At 41.2% G+C, this 22,165-nt stretch overlaps 1 protein-coding gene across 8 annotated transcripts in view; it reads right to left on the bottom strand.

Annotated features, from left to right (window-relative positions):
• Positions 1-22,165, bottom strand: part of LRBA (LPS responsive beige-like anchor protein) — a 551,104-nt gene that overhangs the window by 159,722 nt on the left and 369,217 nt on the right. For 7 of the 8 annotated variants that reach the window (XM_065597797.1, XM_065597794.1, XM_065597798.1 and 4 more), the window contains exon 44: positions 20,421-20,533. In XM_065597797.1, the coding sequence (XP_065453869.1) occupies positions 20,421-20,533 (113 nt within the window). Of the gene's footprint in view, positions 1-17,302; positions 18,529-20,420; positions 20,534-22,165 lie in introns of those variants that run through there. The other variant, XM_042850260.2, reaches the window with a different exon arrangement.

Below are 22,165 nucleotides of genomic sequence, written 5' to 3' on the forward strand. Positions count from 1 at the left end.
TATGGTGTGTTTTGTTAAAGGTCATATTCAGATCATAATTTAGTTACATAGTACTACAATCAGTTTAAAGGACTCCAATCTTAGGACATTAGTTCCATCATCTGTTAGGAAACTAGTAGGGATGTTGGGTTTGAATAACTCTAGGATTCTCTGTTGGAATTGTCCCATGATTAGCATAACAAGTGAGTGTACTCAAATTATTTTACCTCAGAGTGTGGCTCTCTTGCAATTGTGCTGCCTCCTTTGCAAATCACTGGAGATGATGTACCTTTAACATCTGACACTAATCAAGTTAGTATCCATTTGACATTTGTTCACATTCCATCTACTTAAACTTCTTTCCCCGTGACACAGGCATATCATTATGCACATGATCACCGGTATAACAGATGGTTTTGAATAAAGGTATCTCAAAGAATTATCTGGTATCTAGTATTGCAGTCCAACAAACAGTGTGTGTGCGTGTGTGTGCATGTGTGTGCGTGTCATAAACAGACAATAGTGAAAGTAATTCTTGAAGGGAACAGTTAAACATTAAGTACAGCTGATATTACAATCATTTCCAAAATATAAACAGGTTTCATATGCAAGTGAGAATAATTAAGTATCATCTACAAAACATATATCCCAAAGCTCACCATACTAAAACAGTTCACAAAGAGAATGGGAAAAAAAAATCACAAATGGTCACTGAAACCACACAGGATCTTCCTGTTTATGCCCAGACATAAAATCCAGTCAAGGGTATTCCTCTACATCAAACTTGCTGTTACTTTGAGATGCAAATGAATTTTTCACTCAAACATTTATTTTATTTTATCCTGGTGAAGAGACACAGATAAATGGCCTCCAGTGGGCTCATTTAAGACTCCTATGCACTGTTTAGGGTGCAGACAACTATTTCTCATCAGCTCCTTTATCTAACTGACAAGAATAACCAACAGACTGTGATCAGCATTTTTATCAAATCTAGTCTCTTTGGATATTTTTTCATGTACTGCATATGGATTAAATGGCATAGCACTGTTATCTCAACATATTCTAAAATTAAATGTTATATAATCTAAAAAATACCAAAGCCACTGAGTTTTAGATCTATCAGTATGATTTTTTCAATGAGCTTTGTATCTCTTACAAATACATGTTTGAAGTGACCCTAGATAGTCCTGAAAATACATTGGACCATATTATGCCATCAATATTTACGCAAAACTCGCTTTTCAAATCAATGGGAAAATTTGTTTAACCAATTATGGCACAATACGGCTCACTGAGAACATAAAAAGCAACTCAAATGGCAAAATAAGTAAATTATCCTGGACCAACTAAATAAAAAGGTAACTATCATTGTTTACATATCAGTGTCATTACTATCATTCGCCCACATTGTGTACGTAAACTAATATTAATTGAGATTTTTACTTAAAAGCTAACATATGTTGTTTAGCCAGGTAAAACTATCCACTAATAAAAATGCTCTAAGGGTTGTCCCAAGGTTAAAAAGCTTGAATGTGTCCACATAAAAGTGTTTTTAATTATGCAAAAATACAGAAGCTTAATGTGTCTGAAGTTGATCACTGATCAATAACCTCTAGCTCAAAACAGCAAAATAACCTTATATTTAGTGATAGTGCATTTCTTTCCATCTTCATATTGCCTACAACACTATCGATAATGCACTCAAACATTCTGTAAGGCTTTCACTTCCATCTCCAACAGATACCCAAACGTAATGCATAACCCAACTTCAAACTTAGACTCTAAAATAAAACGTTAGCCATGATCTTATATATTTTTATGTAACTTATATCAAACAATCAGCATGACTGACTGTCACACATGGCATGCATTTGGGAAGTCACTCAGTCTTAATACTGCTGAAGTCACTGCTAAGGTTTGGTTTACCTCAGTGGATCTCTCTCAGAATAAAGGGAGAAAGGGCGCTGCATGTGCCTGGGAATCAGAGGGAGAAATGGTGCTGTTGAAGCCGATACTGCCTATGTTAAAGTGCTGGAAGAGTGTGTAGAGGCTGTGCTGTGCCTCAATAAATTATTTGATTACATTTTTTCCCTATTTAAAAGTTACTGAAAGTAAATACACCAAGAGTAATCCTCCATGATTAGCAGTGACAACATAACCTGTCAGCCTGAAGGAACCTCCCTGAAGCAACCTTTGTTACCAGTCACTTTCCAAAACAGTCCATAGGCCCTCATGGCCTTCCAGAAATTGGATAGAGCCAGGAGCAGTGGCAGGAACAGGGAATGTGTACCTTCATTATACCAGCAGATCTGCTTATTGCTCTCCCCATTTCTTGCCAGGATGAAACATACCTCTCAGCCTTCAAACATGTCAAGGTGGTGTGCCTGTAAATGTGATAGCTACCATTTTGGCCAACACCAGGAGTTGAACCATTGACCTCCAGAGCTCCAAGCATGAGTTTTTACAGCTTGTGCTAAAAAACCCATTTTCTCAAGCTGAGAGCTGTAACAGACTTACATCCTCTCTGCATGACTAGGCATAGATGGGGGGATGGACGGACACAAAGCACACATTGGCCAGTGGGTTACACAAGCAAAATGTGTGACAAATGACTGAAATGTGAAACATTATTTTGGTTATTCATACCATAATTTAGATCATCACAGTTTTTCAGTACAAAACCTATTTTAAAGTGATGTTCTCACTGTGCTAATCATATCGAAACCTACCATCTCTTTACATTGTTCAGCAAAGAAGTGAACCCCTTAACCTTCACATCCCTAGCTTAAACAATTACTACTTGAGCTACAAGAGTAATTGGTAGTAATTGACTAGCTAGGATGACTTGATACACACTTTCTCAGGGCATTACACAACTACACCGCTACCTCGATATAAAGCCCGATATAACACAAATTCGGATATAATGCAGTAAAGCAGTGCTCCGGGGGGGTTGGGGCTGCGTACTCCGGTGGATCAAAGCAAGCTCAGTATAATGCGATTTCACCTATAACACAGTAAGATTTTTTGGCTTCTGAGGACTGCGTTATATCGAGGTAGAGGTGTATTTACTCACTAGTCAGCAGCAGAATATTGTCAGCAAAGAATCCTGGATTCTATCCCTGGCTCTGGGAGAGGAGTGTGGTTTACAGTGGTTAGAGATTGGATTATCCTAACTGGTTTAGTCATTCTAAAAGACAGTGTGGTGCAATGGCTAAGAATGGCATCTGTTGTGTTAGAGACCTGGATTCTGCACCTGCAGAGACTTGTACGAGCGGTGTCTATTATTTTTTCTTAGTGGGATGGGGAGTGTTCTGCAGGTCTGATCTTAACTATTTTCTAAGTTGGGGTTAATGGCCACAGTTAAAAAATAAAAATAGTGAATTGCATGGAAATTTAAACAGCACCTTGAAGATATGAGATTTGAAATCCTGATTCATTATTCTCCATTATGGCTAAAAAGCTATACAATATTCCATAGACAAACACTACCAATGTATAATTGATATTCTAGCCATCAGCACGAGGAGCAACAGTGTGGCCAGAGCACAGATGTTTTAGATTTCTTGCAAAAGGAGTACCAAAAAAGAAACAATCCAGTGAAAATTTGACAAACTGGATGATTTTTAAACTCTTTTTTTGTATCAATTCATCTTTTTAATCAAACCATCATGGAAAATTCAAGCTGTACTCAAAGTTTATATTCTGTGTTATGGTTTTGCCATTTTAATGATATTTTTCCAAAATAAAGGTTTAAAGCTCCTGTTAAAACTGAACTCATACACAGACCTAAGTACAGTACAGCAACCATTGCACCACAACATAGAAAAGCAGCGGTTTAAATAGAGTATAAATTAATGTGAAGAAAAAAAGGACTATTAAACCAAGGAACATCTTTATTTCTAGAGTAATTCATTGAATATTTAAACAAAATTATTGAAAGCAAGACCCTGACTACCTTGTATAGACAAAGTTCATAAATGACCTGATCAATAGTAGATTCTTTTTAATCCACACATGCACAGCATAATGTGAAAGGGCTTGCCTAGAAATCACCATACTTTATCAAAAACTGACGGGATTAGCTTTAATTTCTCACAGGCCTCTCTAGATGGCAATGATGAAATACAGTCTGAGCCACAACACCTAAATGCAATCTGATTATTACACATGAAATCAAAGGTGCCTAAATATGAAGTGAAGTTCTTTAAAAGGAGGTTGAGGCCTGGAATTTATTCCTAATTACTTGGTGCCAGCAGCAATGTAGTTTTCCACTCAGCCAACAGCAATTTTTTATTTGGAATTTGAAATATTGATTTAAGTGATTCTAATGGCTGATAATCTGGTGGACCCCAGCTGTACATCATGTGGTAAATAAGCAAAGCAAAAGATTTACATACACTTCACACTAAGTAGTTTAGGAAACACACAGAAGACTATTCCACCCCGATCACCTAACATGAAAATGGAATCATTCTCTTAACAGCAAAGCATGTGACCAGTTCACCAGAGATGTGCTATCTACAAAATTCAATGATTTGCACAAACCAGTCCATACCCCAAGGATAAATTATCTATTTACATTTTCATCTTTAAAAGCAGCAACATCCAGGAACAAGAGAAAAAACAGTTTTGTAGTAATAACCCTAGTAACTGTGGCCTGGTCTACACTAGCAGGTTATGTCGAATTTAGCAGCGCTAAATCGAATTAACTCTGCACCCGTCCACACAACAAAGCTATTTAGTTCGACATAGAGGTCTCCTAAATTCGACTTCTGTACTCCTCCCCAACGAGGGGAGTAGCGCTAAATTCGACATGGCCATGTCGAATTAGGGTAGGTGTGGATGGAAATCGACGCTAATAGCTCCGGGAGCTATCCCACAGTGCACCACTCTGTTGACGCTCTGGACAGCAGTCCGAGCTCGGATGCTCTGATCAGCCACACAGGAAAAGCCCCGGGAAAATTTGAATTCCTTTTCCGGTCTGGGCAGTTTGAATCTCATTTCCTGTTTGGACATCGTGGCGAGCTCAGCAGCACTGGCAACGATGCAGAGCTCTCCAGCAGAGATGGCCGTGCAATCTCAGAATAGAAAGAGGGCCCCAGCATGGACTGATCGGGAAGTCTTGGTTCTGATCGCTGTGTGGGGCGATGAGTCCGTGCTTTCCGAGCTGCGCTCCAAAAGACGGAATGCAAAGATCTACGAGAAGATCTCTAAAGCCATGGCAGAGAGAGGATACAGCCGGGATGCAACGCAGTGCCGCGTGAAAATCAAGGAGCTGAGACAAGGCTACCAGAAGACCAAAGAGGCAAACGGACGCTCCGGATCCCATCCCCAGACATCCCGTTTCTACGAGGCACTGCATTCCATCCTAGGTGCGGCCGCCACCACTACCCCACCACTGACCGTGGACTCTGAGGACGGGATATTGTCCACGCCCGCTTCCTCTGAGATGGTAGTGGACGGGGAAGAAGAGGAAGGAGATGAGGAGGACGAGGCAGTCGACAGCGCTTACAACGCTGATTTCCCAGACAGCCAGGATCTCTTCATCACCCTCACAGAGATCCCCTACCAACCGTCCCCAGCCGTTAACCCGGACCTAGACTCAGGGGAAGGATCAGCCGGTAAGTGGTTTAAACATGTAAACATTTATTTATAAAAGAATATAAATATTAACTGTGGCTTTTTCATGATTAGACTGTCCTAGGCACTTCAAGTTCTAGTCTTTGGCAGTGCAACTGCTGCAAAAAAAATCTAACAATGTCCGGTAAATCTTGATTGGTTTGCCCTAGGCGCTGTACTGTTTAGCCCTTGCCAGTGCAGCTACAGTAAAATTCGGTCAATATATCCGGGGATAGAGCAGAAATCCTCATGGGACATCTCCATGAAGCTCTCCTGGAGGTAATTGGAAAGCCTTTGCATGAGGTTCCTTGGGAGAGCGGCCTTGTTGTGTCCTCCGTAGTAGGAAACGTTTCCGCGCCAGGCTACCATCAAGTACGCCGGGATCATTGCCTTGCACAGCATGGCGGCATACGGCCCTGGTCTGTGGAGGCTTTCCCGAAGCATGCGTTCTTTCTCGCTGTCAGAAATACGCATCAGAGTGATGTCGCTCATGGTCACCTGCTTTGAATTAGGGCAATGTTAGTATTGGGACTGCTTCCCTGTTCCTTTACAGAACTGTAACCGCCGGTTTACTGCCATGCGGTGGAAGCGGGAGAGGGGCAGCATAGAGGGATCTTTCCCAGGGACAGCCGCGAGGGGGTGGGACAGGGGCACAGTTCATGCTTGCCGGATTGCTGGCAGCAGGAACTGGCCAACGCTAGGAGCATTGCTTTGAACGTGAAAGTAGGGCAGTGCTATTATGAAAGTTTTAAGCTGCCACAAGTCTATGGCTTACCATGTCTGCCCGCTACCCAAATTCTGCTTTGCTGTTCCGATTCTGTGATCTGCACTGCAGGACCCCAGGGACGGAATGCGAAGGCCGACAATCCGACCTTGTCCTGAGTGCACATGTGATAGGTGCTGTGAATGGTCTTTTTCACAGAGAAAGACTATTTTCATTGTTCACTCAAAAATTTATCTTTCTGAGGAATTCACTCCCTTTTTCCCATCCCACAGCTGTGGCTGTCTCCCGACCTACCCTGTCATCAGACTCCCAGAGGCTGTCGCAGATTAGGCGTAGACGGAAAAGGACACGGGACGACATGTTCTCTGAACTTATGGGCTGCTCCCGTGCCGAGTCAACACTGCAGAGTCAGTGGAGGGAGAACTTGTCCCAAATGCACCGATCACACATGGAACGGGAGGAGAGGTGGCGGCAGGAAGACCAGCAGGCGACTCAAACACTGCTTGGACTAATGAGGGAGCAAACGGACACGCTCCAGCGCCTTGTGGATGTTCTGCAGCACCGGAGGCAGGAGGACAGAGCCCCGCTGCAGTCTCTCTGTAACCACCGTCCCCCGCCACAAAGTCCCATACCCCCCTCACTGAAAGTACCAAGAAGGAGGGGCTGCAGAGCCCGTGAAAACTGTCACTCTACCCCTGCAGACTGCTCAAGTGGCAGAAGGCTGTCATTCCCCAAAATTTGATAAGTCCTTTCCTTCCCGCATCACCCAAGCCCCCATCCCAGTTTCATTGTTCATTTGCTAATAAAAAATACGTTTCTGTTAATTGCTGTTTCCATCATGTTTTTTTAGATGACAGTCTGTTTTAAGGGGGGGGAAAGGTGGTTGGTACAGACACGGGGGCAGGTTCAGCAGCAGGTCACACACACAGTGCGGTCACTAGGCATCCTGGTCAGTCTGGGAGGTGGTTTTCATTGTCTGGGGGGGGTGGGGGGGGCTATGAGACTTTGTGGCGGGGGAGGGCGGTTACAGATCTTATGCAGCGGTCCTTATCCTGGATCACAGAGTCACGCAGCAGGGAATCTGTAACCGTCCTCCCCCTGCCACAAAGTCACATAGCCCCCACACACAGAGTCCCGAACAGGAGGGGTGGCAGGCTCCGTTCAAACAATCAGTCCGCCAGTGCGGACCACTGTAGAAGAAGGAGCCTGGCATTCCTCCAGTTTAGAAGCGTCCTTTGCATGAGTACTGTACACCTGCTCCCCACCACAGTCTGCTTCCCAGTTTCAACCGCGAAAACAGCAATAAATAAAACGTTGTTCATTAACAAATTTTCAGTGATTTTATTTTTAAACGTGTGTTGGAAGGGGGGGAAGGGGGCGAACGGGGTATGAAACTGGAGAGGATTGTGAACAGTCACTGGGTAAAGAAACGGGGGCAGGTTCAGCTTCTCTGTAAACCAACAAAATTGTTACAGGTTACCCTGCTCACTCAGGAACCTAGCTTTCAAAGCCTCCCGGATGCACAGCGCATCCCGCTGGGCTCTTCTAATCGCACGGCTGTCTGGCTGGGCGTAATCAGCAGCCAGGCAATTTGCCTCAACCTCCCACCCCGCCATAAAGGTCTCCCCCTTGCTCTCACAGAGATTGTGGAGCACACAGCAAGCTGCAATAACAATGGGGATATTGGTTTCGCTGAGATCGGAGCAAGTCAATAAGCTTCTCCATCTCCCCTTGAGACGTCCAAAAGCACACTCCACCACCATTCTGCACTTGCTCAGACGGTAGTTGAAGATTTCCTTTTCACTGTCCAGGGTGCCTGTATAGGGCTTCATGAGCCATGGCATTAGCGGGTAGGCTGGGTCCCCGAGGATCACTGTAGGCATCTCCACATCCCCAACAGTTATTTTGTGGTCCGGGAAGTAAGTACCTTCCTGCAGCCGTCTAAACAGACCAGAGTTCCTGAAAACACGAGCGTCATGAACCTTGCCCGGCCATCCGACGTAGATGTTGGTAAAACGCCCCCTATGGTCCACCAGTGCTTGCAGCACCATGGAAAAGTAGCCCTTTCGATTAATGTACTGGCTGGCCTGGTGGTCCGGTCCCAAGGTAGGGATGTGAGTTCCATCTATGGCCCCACCGCAGTTTGGGAATCCCATCGCTGCGAAGCCATCTATGATCACCTCCACGTTTCCCAGGGTCACTACCTTTGACAGCAGTACATCAACAACCCCCACGGTAGATTTGCCCACGCCAAAGTGGTTCGCGACTGACCGGTAGCTGTCTGGCGTGGCAAGTTTCCAGAGGGCTATGGCCACTCGCTTCTGGACAGTCAGGGCTGCTCGCATCCGGGTGTCCTTGCGCTTCAGGGCAGGGGACAGCAACTCACAAAGTTCAAGGAAAGTTCCCTTCCGCATGCGAAAGTTTCTCAGCCACTGGGATTCATCCCAGACCTGCAGCACTATGCGGTCCCACCAGTCAGTGCTTGTTTCACATGCCCAGAATCGCCGTTCCACGGCATCAACATGACCCATTACCACCATGATGTCCACGGCGCGGGGTCCCGTGCTTTCTGACAGGTCTGTGCCACTCTCAGACTTCATGTCCTCATCGCGCTGCCGTAGCCTCCTCGCCCGATTTCTCACCATCTGCCTCTGGAAAAGGTGGCTGATAAGGTGCGAGGTGTTGACAACGGCCATAACTGCAGCGATGGTCGCAGCGGGCTCCATGTTCACAGTGCTGTGGCGCCCGCGCTGTCACTCAGCAGAAAAGTGCGCGAACTGATTGCCCGCTGGCGCTTTCAGGGAGGGAGGGCGGGAGTGACGGTTGGATGACGACAGTTACCCAAAACCACCCTCGACACATTTTTTCCCCCAGCAGGCATTAAGGGCTCGACCCAGAATTCCAATGGGCAGCAGGGACTGCGGGAACTGTGGGATAGCTGCCCACAGTGCACCGCTTCCAATGTCGACGCTTGCCCCGTTAGTGTGGACTCACAAAGTCGAATTACTGTCCTTAGTGTGGAAACACACGTTTGACTTTGTAATATCGATTCCACATATTCGATTTAAGTGACATCGAAGTACTCTCGTAGTGTAGACATACCCTGTGTTTCTTTGAGATGGTGTCAGTGAACTGTATCATCCGTGATGGGATTGTAGTTCCTGTTCTCTCAGCTGGGCCTTCTAGTGAAGAGAGCATAGCTGTCAGGGATGGTCTAGATAACACTTAGTCCTGCAATGAGTGCAGGGGACTGGACTATATGACCTCTCAAAGCCCCTTCCTATCCTACGATTCTATATGATTCTTGCTACTGTCTCCTGTTTGGGTCTGCCCTAAATCAGCCAACCATCAAGGTAAGGGTAGACAGGAATGCCCTTCCTTCTGAGGAGTGCCAGTACTACTTCCAGGCACTTTGTGGAAACTCTCAATGCTGTGCAGAGTCTGAATGACAGTACTTTGTATGGGTACTGATTAGATGTTGTGAATCTTAGATACTTCCTGTGGGCCAGATGGATGGCTAAATGGACATATGCATCCTGCAAGTCAAGGGACATGAACCAGTCTTGAGTCTGAAGAGATGGGATGATAGAGGCAACCATTAGCAGCCTGAATCTGAGGTAGCATATATATTTTTCAGTTTCCTCAGGTCTAGGATAGGACAAACATCCCCTTTCTTATCTGGGATGTGTAAGTAACAGAAATAGAAAACTCTTCCCTAGTACTCCTGTGGTACCTCTTCTACAGCCCCAAGATGAAGCAATCAGGCCATTTCTGTTCATAATAGTGAGTCCCTGAAGAGAATGGGGAAGGACAGTGGGTGGAGATAATATTTGGAAATGGATAGGGTAGATGTAGTTGATGATATCTATCACTCATTTGTCAGCTCTAAAGGCCACCCAGGCCTGATGGAAAAGGACAAGGTAATTCTTAAAGGTGGACACAGGCTCCAAACTGATGGGAGCATTGAATCAAACTGGAGTCAAATCTGCTGCTTCTTTAGAGGGAACCAGATTAGCTGAGGCAGTGGAAGACGAGCACCCCTTTGAATACTTGGGCTTCTTTCTTTGTGGGTATTCTGGTTGTCAATCTCAGGAGCAGGATGATGTCTCTGCTCTACTGGAGGTGGTACTTGTCAGGGTTTCTATAAAGGGCCAGGATGTAAATCCCTAAGGACTTCAGCACTTCCCTTGAGTCCTAAAGAAATAGAGTGCTTTCATTTGTTTTCTGGTGAGAGAGCTTTATTCCCTCCAAGGGCAGGTCGTATATGGTGGTATGTACCTCGTGTGGTATGCCGGATGCCTGGAACCACAAGGCCTGTCGCAGTGACTGCCACATTTAGGGAATTGGGGTAAAAATCTGTCTGGGGATTGGTCTTGCTTTGAGCAGGGGGTTGGACTAGATGACCTCCTGAGGTCCCTTCCAACCCTGATATTCTAGGAGTCTATCTATTAAGTGAGGAAACAGTATTTGGGAACCAGGACCTGGGAGTTCGCCCTCAGGATAAAGTGAAGTTGATAAATATGCTTTGTGCCCTAAAGGGTCCAAATTTATTTTTATCTCTACATGCATCTTTCATAAACTTCACTTTTTCGTGTATTACCAAAACAACCAGAGATCCTGAGTCTGGATTGGCATAAGAGTGTTCAAAGCCCTTTGGGGGCACCTGATATCTCTTCTCCACTCTTTTCACAGTGGGAGGAAGAGTGGCCAGTGAATGCCACGTCCTTTAGCCAGTTCCAGGATCCCCTCTTTAATAGGGAGGTCAATACTAGCCAGCATTGTTGTGCTCAAGATAAAGAGTTGGCTGAACTTCACTATTCAAGGTCTCCACAATGTGGGACAGAAAATCCTGAAATGCTTTAAAGATATTTATCACCAGTGCCGGGACTGGTGTCATTGTGTCATCTGGCAATGAAGACAATTTCTTGAGTGGAGACAGACAGATCTCTCTTGCTCCCAGAGGGCCTCTTTGGCTCAATTGTGGGTGGCTTGGTTAACGATTCCACTGTGGAATGGGATCTCCTCCTCTTTATGGAAACGTGGGAGGGAGATCTGCTCCTGGATTTGCGTGATGATCATCCCCAGTAAGGCCTTTATGTCCAAGGTGGCATGATGTATGGGTGTTGGCCTGGTTGAGATTAATGGCACTCATGCCCAACCTGGGACAGAGTTCTGAATGTCAGCTACCTGGTGCCCTCCATGGTGTCACTCTCTGAAGGGATCGCTACTCAATGCTGGCAACTAAGGCTACTTTTCCTCTTTGAATGGTGGTGCTGTCAGATGGTGTGACACTGGGGCCGGTTCCAGTGCTGGCCATCTCTTCAGCACAGGAAACAACTCTGGAGGTCCCTGGTATCTTTTCTTCTTGATTCCTCTAGTATGTATCTTGGGCCCTTGGTGGGGTCCATCATGGTCAGCACCAAGTCCTTCATTCACTGTGCCATTCCCAGGCTGGGCGAGGACTCAGATGATCTGTCCTTTGAGAAGTGATGATGTGTGCCCTTCTTCTGGGATTCCCTTCACATTTGAGCTATATTTGGGCTCTATCTGGCTCTATGAGTGAGCATAATCTTTATTTATAGGGACAGGTATTGATTTTACTGCCTGGGATGCTGGCACCACAGTAGTCAGTGCAGGTTCCAGAGCTGAAGCTATCAATACTAAGGTTTCTGATGCTGCAGACTTCACAGATGTTGAAGTGGTCAGTGTTGAAGTCTCTGTCCCTGAGGGTGAGCTCTCCATCTTCTTTTCACTGCCCAATCCCAGGGTGTGATGTATGCTCAAAGGAGCACTGGCTGAAGTTGGTTTATTAGGCTTGCCTAAGTAGCGACAGTCACCTCTGTGTCTGAAATGACCTGTATGGAATGCTCTGGCAAATGTTGCTTGAGCCAAGCATTCCTGGATTTGCAGAACCTGACAGAGAAGGACTTGCACACGGAGCATCTTCTGGGATGTAGCTCTCCCCTAGGCAGAAGAGAACTTTAAGGGTTTGGCATTTGCCATTAGATGTGGCCGTTGTCATGGAGCTCCTTGCTCTGCTGTACACAGAAGTGTTCAGTGGAGTAGGAGTCTCTGGTAACTTTTCTTTCCTCTTTCGGGGATGGGGGTGAGGGGATGGGATTTGTCCAAATAAATGGAGTGTGAAGATGAAGATTTCTTCACAAGTCTCTAAGAAAAGAAGTGGGTTAGGCATTTGCTAGATGTCGTATCTCACAGCCACTAGTTGTAAGAGGAAACGAAGGGAGTGTCACAGCTTCTCCAACCTTTATGCCCTCACTTAGGAACATGAGGAGGCACAGGGCACATGTGCAACCCTGACTGACACTGATGTTCAAAAGAATCCGATCTTATGCACGAGACACACGTACACCTACAGTGGGATTGACACTAAGGCTAGGTCTACACTTGGGGGGGTAAGGGGGGTCGACCTAAGATACACGTAGCTGAAGTTGCGTATTTTAGGTCCACTTACATGGCTGTGAGGACAGCGGCGAGTCGACTGCAGGTGCGCCGCCGTCGACTCCGCTTCCGCCTCTTGCCGCGGTGGATTTCCGGAGTTGACGGCAGAGCCATCGGGGATTGATTTTATCGCGTCTTCACTAGACGCGATAAGTCGATCCCCAATAGATCGATTGCTACCCGCCGATCTGGCGGGTAGTGAAGACGTGCCCTAAAATAGCATCAAAGAAGAAATGCCCATTATTGAAGTTTATGCTAGGACAATGGGTTTGGTACATTGTCCTAGCATAACTCACCAAAAAAATCTATTACTTCTAGCCCAAGTATATTTTTCTATCTGTGGCTCCCACATACCAATTAAACACCTCAGTTCACTGAATGTGCAAGCTATTTGTTGCTTTTGTACAGTTGGATAGAACAGAAGTTATTGCACCCACTATAAAATAGAAACATTGCAGATATCTAAATAAGATGATTTATCCCATACTGCATGAAAATGATAAAGAGTAAAACGTTATGATGTACACATGCACCTGAAGTGAAGACAGATGAGGATTCAAGAGAGTTTTAATAATCCTCCTCTAATGAGGTAAATTTATAGTCTTACAAAAGTCTTACACATAAAGAAGTTATCAACAGCCCAGCTTACTTGTGCATTAAGGATCTTAAAAACACTTAGGGTGGATTTTCATCCATAAAAAGTCCTCCTTTGGTATCTCAGAATTTACCAAGTAGTAGTTATTTCTATATTCTCTCTCTATCCCAAGCCCCGGGGCACATCACAATTTATTGCCTGAATTGAATGAGGAAAAGGAAAAAATGTACTTTTGGATGATGGAAGTAGTATAGAAGATGGGAATCATTCTGGTATAAAACACTATATGCTACATAAATAAAATATGTACTGCTTATAAGTAAAATATGTAATGTTCATTCCTAACCATAACCACATCTCAAGGAATAAACACTCAAGTTGGAGCGGGATAACTGACGGGTGGTATGTTGCTGGTATTTGTCAGGAGTATTTGCAACACTGACAGTAATATTAACCACAATCCATTTCAGTTGCTTTGGTTTATCATTGTGTGACTGATGTTCAAAACAATGTCATCAGAAGCTGCTTATATAAAGTGTGGGTTTAACCTATATATTGCAGTTATTTAAATCTGTACTAACTGAGCAGAACTAGTTAATATATAAACAAGGCCGTCACCTAGGTTTGTCAATCAAAGTGATAAACTTTTAAAGTTATATTTAGGCATGGATATAATAGGTAATAAATATAAACAGTGTACTATACATACTTTAGTGCCAAAAAATCAAACTGTTTTGAACATAAATTCACTGACCGATATATTATTTCACATTTTAAATTACAATTATTTCAATGCATTACTTCATCAGACTAACACTGTAAATTCAATAGTGTAGATGTACAAAACAAAACAAAAAAAAGGTAATTAATAACTTCTTGTGGACCAATACATTTTTTACAGTGTACAAGAGGTCCAAAATATCCATTCTTCAGGTAACCTTTGACCAAAGCTTGCATTTTTATTTGTTTTGTTCTTTTTTTCTGTATCAAAATAACTACAAACATTCTGAAGTTGTATTTGTTAAAACCACGTGAATGTTAAATGAAAAATGTTACTAGAGCCCCATAACTTGAAATATTTTCAAAAGTCTTTTACAGCTTAAAAGTTCATAATAGTAAAAATTAATTTATATTTTGATTTTTAATCTTCCTTCTCAAAATTAAAAGAATGACATGTAGTGCAAGATCCATAAGGTACTGTCCTCCCATATTATCTTCCATTACAATAGTGGTTATTAACAATATGCTGCTGGTTAATGCTGTTCGATCAATTACTGTGAACCTACCACCAGAGAGAAAGAAAAGGTTCAAAATATAACCTATATGTGGGCCATGCAGCTAGAAACATCTATACAGCAACCAAGAACTGAATTACTGCATCTATAATATATAGATGGCATATTCATTCTTGCTGTATCTGTTGCAGAGCACATCAAAAGCACTGGCATTCATCAGAAACAGCACTTAAAATTTAACAGATAAAGAAGTGTTGTCTGATCAACAGCAGTTAAACACTGATAGGTAAGGGAAGATGCATGTTAGGTATATACATACACACACTATCCAAATAGTGAATGGGAAACAATGGCAATAAATCACCACTCAAGGGTAAAACGTTACTAAGAATTTAATATGTTGCCTGAAAGTGGGCTTACAACATGAACAAGATTACTTTTACTTTTTCTTTTTTAATCAACACGTTACTATTTTCCCTAGATAGCATGTCTATCTGTTTTATTATCCTTTGGGATTATTTCTTAAAATAGTCTCAAATGCTTATGCCAGGACAGTTAAGAGGTATGTCTAGTACACCTTTCCCTTTGGACTTGTATTATTTGGCCATCCAACCAGGAAGAGAATTCTTTGGTTTACCCATGGCTAAAAAAATATTTAGCCATCTTCAACATCACTTTCACCAAAAGTAAACAGACCATACCATCACTCAATGCATAATCAAGAGTGATCCCTAAGAGTGATGGGGGCTAGTATAGTGCCCAGCATAAGTTAGAGCAGCTTTAGGGTTGCTTTAAGCTGCAATGGCACGTAATAGCCTCCAAAGGGACAATAGCTGTGTATTCTCAGAATACGCTTCCCTCAGATACAATCCCGCTATATTGGAGGTATAGTGACTGACTGTGCTGACTTTATGCTCCTTAAGGATTTTTCCATAGTTGAGAAGTCCTTAGCTATCCAATTTGGGTAGCTTTACAATACTTTTGTGCTGGAAAAGTAAAAAAAAGTTTCTCAGAAGGCACAACCTTGCTCATTTCCAATTCAAATGCTGAATTGGAAAACGTGGACTCACTATAATTTAAGTAAGCATGATGGACACATGACAATAAAATGAGATCTTTCAGTTCTCTGACCACAGTTATAGAAGCACTGGTCATGATACCATACTTAAGGATAAGTTCCATTTTGCACTTAAATGCAGAGATTCAACTTCTATTTTATTAAGAAAAATACACTCTATCCTTCCCAAATTTATAGTACTTTAAGTACAAAATGAATTTTCTGAGAATTTACAAGTAAAACTGTTAGTTTATGAATTAAAAACTGATTTAAAAAATTTAGTATCTTTGCCAGTCTTTTCTTTGCGCCAAAGTATCTTAACAATAGAACAACAGACATTTCACATTTTCCATATAGTTAAAATTAATTGAAATATTGAGCATATGTTATATTTGAAGAAATTAGGTTATAATTAAGAAATTAATAATGACTGGTATCAATTTGTACGATTATATAGCCTACAGAGAGGCTCATATAATTCTTGCATTTGCCTTTCTAGCATCAGAGGTAACTCAACCAATCACGACCCTTTCCTCTGCAATTAATTTGCATGAAAATAATCTGTTGGTTGTAACAACTCAGCGGTATGAGAGAGACTGATCGCATGCACCAGAGTTCTGAGTGACAGATTAATGTCCAACTGTCACTTCTCAGTGCTTGAAAAGTTTCCCATGGCACTTTTATCTTGGCTCCACTGCAGACTGCGGTGACACTTGTAACACTTGCCTCATGGAACCCAGAATAAGTCACTGTGTCATTTCTCCACCTTAGCAAGAGAAAGCATTGCTGGAGCTTAAACTATATGACAGCTCCCTAATACACCAGTCCATCTACCTTACCAGCAATCTCCTCAAGACTCTGTCTATCTAAACTTTACCTTGTAGGTAACATTCAGTGAACTCTAGTTCTCAAGCTCCCCTGAGACATCTCTCTATAATATCCAGTCCCTCTCACTGGACACTCACGGAAATTAAGTCCACTGCATCCAAAAATACAGTACACACACACACTGGCCTGTTAGCCCAGCTGAGGACACACATTTTGCATTAATACACAGTACTGAGATACTTTATAGTAAAACTAAGAATAAGTATATTAATAAAGAACATAGATTTAAGTGATACTAAGCAAGAGAAAAAGAGAGACAGGTATAGTTACCAAAAAAACCCAAAAAACAAAAAAACAAAAACCCACCCACACATTGTCTAGTGTCAAACTTTAGCAAGTGCAATTTTTCCCTAAGCAGCTTCTCACTTACATCAAGCTATGAGCATGTCCAGCCCTTCAGGCAGTAGGATCCACCATTGACAGAATCAGCAGGTGCTGATTTCTTTGTCCTCTGGATAACGGATAACAGGAGAGTCCCTTTTCTTCAAAGTACAGAAACCCCTTGAAATGTATTCTTTGAAAAGTAACTCTAGACAAAATTCCACTCCCCTGCTGCTTGTTCAGGCATCAAGTCCCTCTCTCATCCTCAGGTCAGTTTGTTTTTTTCAATTGGCTTAACTACTTTGTTTACTCTAGATGTAAATGTTCTTTCATTGTCCTTCGCTTGTAATCAAGTCAGGCAGACAAATCTACATTCCTTTGTCAAGGACAGGCTTGTTTATCAACTGCTTCCAAAACATATCTCCAGCAAACATACATAACTTTATTCACAACATGTACATACATCACACAATGATATTTATGATGCCACCAGTTTTTACATGACACCTTACAAGTCACTGTATGGCTAAATATTTTGACAACAGTGTGTTGAGTGTGCCCTTTGCAAGTTGACATAAGTAGCTCTTAGGTTCACAACACTGGCAGGTAAAACTGAGGCAGGAGCACTACAGTGATATAATTAAGGGAAAATATGATAAAAATCGAATGCATCTTTAAAAGTCAATTTATTTTAATCAGGAATCTAAAATATTTAAAATGGCTTAATCGTAATCACATGATTATTGCATGGCATCACTACAGTGCAGAATTAAGCTTGTTTCAGTGCTTTAACTGCATTTCTTACCTCAATATGTTTGGATTTCTTTTAACTGTACCATTAGCTCTCAATTTTTGGGGTTTATGCAGGTTGGTTCTGAAATAATTGCAAAATCCCTGTAATATTTTTAGCCTTCATTTAATATGTACTCATAATCAATTCCATTTTAAGGTAGTTTTTCATCTAGAAATCAACAATAAAGTGTTTATTACATTGCAGATGGATTCTTTCCACAACTAAAATTCCTTCAAAAATATTGATTCTTTAACTTCAAAAGAGTTGTCAAAATATAAAAATCTATGTGAGATTATTGATTAGTATTATAATAGCACAATATTGCCTCTAAATTGAGAATGGTTTAGTTTTGCACTTGAAAGATTCCTCCCTTTTTGTTTGTACAAAGAACAGAGTGCATCCTCCCTAAATTTACAGCACATAAGCTGTGGGCAAAGCCTGACTTTTTCTGAGATTTTCAAGCAGATTGTTTAATAATTAAACAACTAAAAACAGGACAACATAGGATAAAAGGAAAAATAAGATGTTTAAAAATGTTTTCTCCTGTGTCTCTCACCTTTTTTAGATTCTTTTTGTTATCAGCTGACTGGTTCCTTTTCCTGTACACTTTCCATATAATTAAAATTCATCGTGATGAATATATATTTGAAGAAATCAGGGTTGCAATTAACTACCATTTTTTCCTCCAACTTTCCCACTAAATTAACCAGTTTCCTCTACCCAAAATGGCTGCCTTTTGCTCCACATCACCAATTTTGGGGATCTGGAAGCAATTTTTCCCTCCAAGAAAGATTGACAAGATGTCTGGTGAGTTGCTTTGCCTTCATTGCAGTTCCCTGGTGGCCCAGTTGTAGACTAATAAAGAATAAAAAAAGATAGCCGTTTTAAAGTACTAAATTTGATAAACTGAGTTCATAATAGTAACTTCTGACTATTATCCAGTGCAGGTCAGAGGCTCAAAGGCACCAGCTCCCAGGGTAAACGTGAGTAAGAACCTATGTGGTAACTCATGGACCCTATTAGCTTCTAGGAACAAAAAGGAAACCTTAATTGGGAGCAGTACACCTCTTATGTGTACTGTCATTCCTCATATGAAGGACAGAGGATTAAGAGATAGGCAAATCCTAGCAGTTAGGGGCATACTCTGAATGCTGCTAATATGGCATTGTTATTATTAATAATAATTTGTATTACATATGGGCTTTTAATAGCACACTGAACCCAAATAAATATCTGATATTTAGGATCATGAAAAGGTGGGGGAGGAGCTGGCTTAAAGTTAAAATGTTAATAAAGTTGTGGAATGCCATTTTAAATCCATCCCTGAGACTGCTGAGTGTCATAATTGAAGACCATTTTTTCCCGTTGGTATTTTTCCAAATTGGCAGTAGTGTATGATTTTGGCATTGTAGGTGGGAGTAATAAAAGAAATATTTCCCAATAAGTTTTACTGTAAAATATTTATACACTTTCACATTTAGGAAAATGTTACAGAATATAAACATCAGCAAGCTAAAGTTAGAATTTAGACACACACTCATCTCACCAGCTAGAACTCCAGCAATGCTCATATGTGCACACGAAATCACAAGGGAAGACCTCACAGAATCCCTCAATACTTACTTTTTAATGTAAATTTCTGAATGTAATAATGGGAGCAAACCATACTAACTGTTCTACAAGTAAATTAAGTGATATCCAGCAGTGGTTATGATCAGAATCATCTGACAGAATTATTTTAATGACATGATAAAATTTTGTTGAATGAAGGGCAGTGGATAATGGGATGATTTTTATCTAGATCTCACTAAGACATTCAATAAACTAATGCACTAGAAATTTAAATAAAATTAGAATTTTGAGTCAGTCCTATAAAACCAAGACACACAGAAAACCAGTTTAGAATACTATACTACCATATGGAAGTTAAGGTCTAGTGTATGGAAGTTGCAAATAAATCATATAGTCCATGAGGCAGAATAAATGGAGAGAGCAAATATAAAACAAGAGAGATAATGACTCCATTGTATAAAGCTTAATGAGATCACATTTGCAAAATGCAATATCATACCCACATTTGTTCACTTAAGAAAGAATACCTTAACAGTTTGAATCAAGTACAAAAAAAGCAGCAAGACTAATTTATGGGTATGGAGGAAGAGTTGTATGAAGAAAGGCATATCAAATTGACAAAATTCAGTCTCTGGAGAGAAAAAAAGGGTAACTTCATTATAGTAGGTACTTACGGTACCTAAAGGGGACACCCAAAGGGACAGAGAAAGTAGTCTTTTTACATGCTGAGAATAAGGACATGACCCAGGAAATACTTAAGGCAAAACACCATCACAGGATCTACCTACTAAGAAGAAGGGATTTTCATCAAAAACCAAATGAACGGACTTGGCTCATCTTTAATCCTTACCATCCATGCTTTTCTCTGTTGGTGTTTCTAACTTTAAAAAATGTTCAAACTAATTGCATGTATGTTCTACAACTGAAGGCATCTTCTATTAAAAACAGTCTTAAAATATCATCAGTAGAAATAATATGCATATCAATAACTCATTCTCCCATAAAACACAGTTGGTCCTCTACCTATTAGCAGTACCTGTGTGTAAATATGATATTCTGGCTAATGGTTGCACATTTAGCAATACTAATATATCTCACAAACATGGAAAAAGATATGTACAAAAAATTTAAGCTAGTGTGACAGTTACTGAAAACATATCTCTGATGACAAATACCTTTGACAAATCCCTGAAGTTGCTAGGAAGCGTAAGGTCCAACTCCTCTGATTCATAGTTAGTGATAACCCAGGGGAATACGGGATACTGATTTAAGTCATTGTAAGTACGTCCTGGTGAAAACCAAAACAACACTTTATTTAAAGGCAATAGTTAAACAAAATACTGACCCTGGAGATATGATTTATTATATCATTTGATAACCACCACAAGAAATGCTTTTTTATTATAAATCTTTTACAATTGCAATGTCTGAATTTTCTTTGTTGAAAAGGATATGAAAAAGTTTTATTGGATTGCCAGTATTCCATTTTAAATATTGCAGTCCATTCAACTTTAATTGTCAACTCTCTTGCACGCTATAAAAAGTGACAGTTAAATGCATTCAGTTTTATATATATTTTTATTTTTTGTACAGATCTATAATCTAATCTTCTAGGCCTCTCTAAACTGAACTGACTATAGGAATAGAAAAGGCCAATGACCTTTGTGCATAGAAATAAAGTGGCAGATTCTCCATCCCAGCTGTGCAACACTTGGGTGCACTGGAGAAGGGAGAGGTGCAGATCTTAGATTTTGAGCTGCATGACACTGGCACAAGTTAAAGTCACATCCACCAACTGTCTGTCATCAGAAAATTCACATGCATAAAGGGAATTCTCCACTAACCATATGAACACTTAAAAACTTAGACTGGAAAATGTGGTCTGAAGTATTTACGTTTCATTTCTACATTTGGGCTTAATTTAGTCTATCAGTTGGACTAAACTGGTGAAAACAAAATATGCTACCAAAATTGTTTCTAGTTCTCATTTTGATGGATACATTGCAAAGTTTTAGATATGTTATTATGTTTATATATCATGAAATTATAGTCTTTGCTTTTCATTGAATCCTAAAATTTAGATAATTCAAACCATCTTCCTGCCAGTGCAGGATTATTTCCAACAACACATTTTTTAGTGTTTTGTCCAGTTTTCTTTTAAAAGTCTCAAGTGACAGTTTCCACCACTTTCCCAGGGTGACTATTTCACAGCCTAATCTATCTCATTGCCAGGAAATGGTTCCTAATACTCAGCCTAAATTTTCTTATCTTGGTTTTATCCCATTACCCCTAACAAGAACACAAACACACCACATTACATATTTTTCCTAATGAAATTTACACATTTATATATTTATATAGCTCTTACTATTTCCTTATTAATCATTCCCTTCAAAGTCCCCTGAAAATTATTTTTGTTCTTCTATAAACTCTCTCAACTTCGTTAATCTCTTTCTTGCAGAGTGGGATGCTTCACACAGTACCACCTCCTGGCTGCCTCGGGAAGAAGTAGGTTTACATTGGTCAGGATACTGGAGCTTCCAGAGCCCATTCTTATCGACAGGCATAGCCCAAGTCCATAGCCAAGCTCCAGATTCAGGCCTTTTGAAATGCCACCTTGCCTGATGGGTGTAGGTGTGTGCGTAATAAAGGTAAAGAGAGTCTTGCTACCCCAAACATGAATAATTTAGCCTTCCCTTTGTTCCATAACATTATCATTTTTACTCCTTCTAGTTTAAACAACAGGTACCACTACCTCACTTTGCTCTCTCGATATTGCATTACAAACCCTTTCCTCAGCAGTAACGATTTTGGCCCATGAAATCATTCACTGGATGCACAAAATTTGTGTCATGGATCCCAAGCTAGTTTGCCTCAGGAAAGAGTTCAACTCATCTCATTTGGATGGCAAGCTTGCAAT

The sequence above is a fragment of the Chrysemys picta genome, chromosome 5, assembly GCF_011386835.1.
Source record: "Chrysemys picta bellii isolate R12L10 chromosome 5, ASM1138683v2, whole genome shotgun sequence".
Lineage (NCBI taxonomy): Eukaryota > Metazoa > Chordata > Testudines > Emydidae > Chrysemys > Chrysemys picta.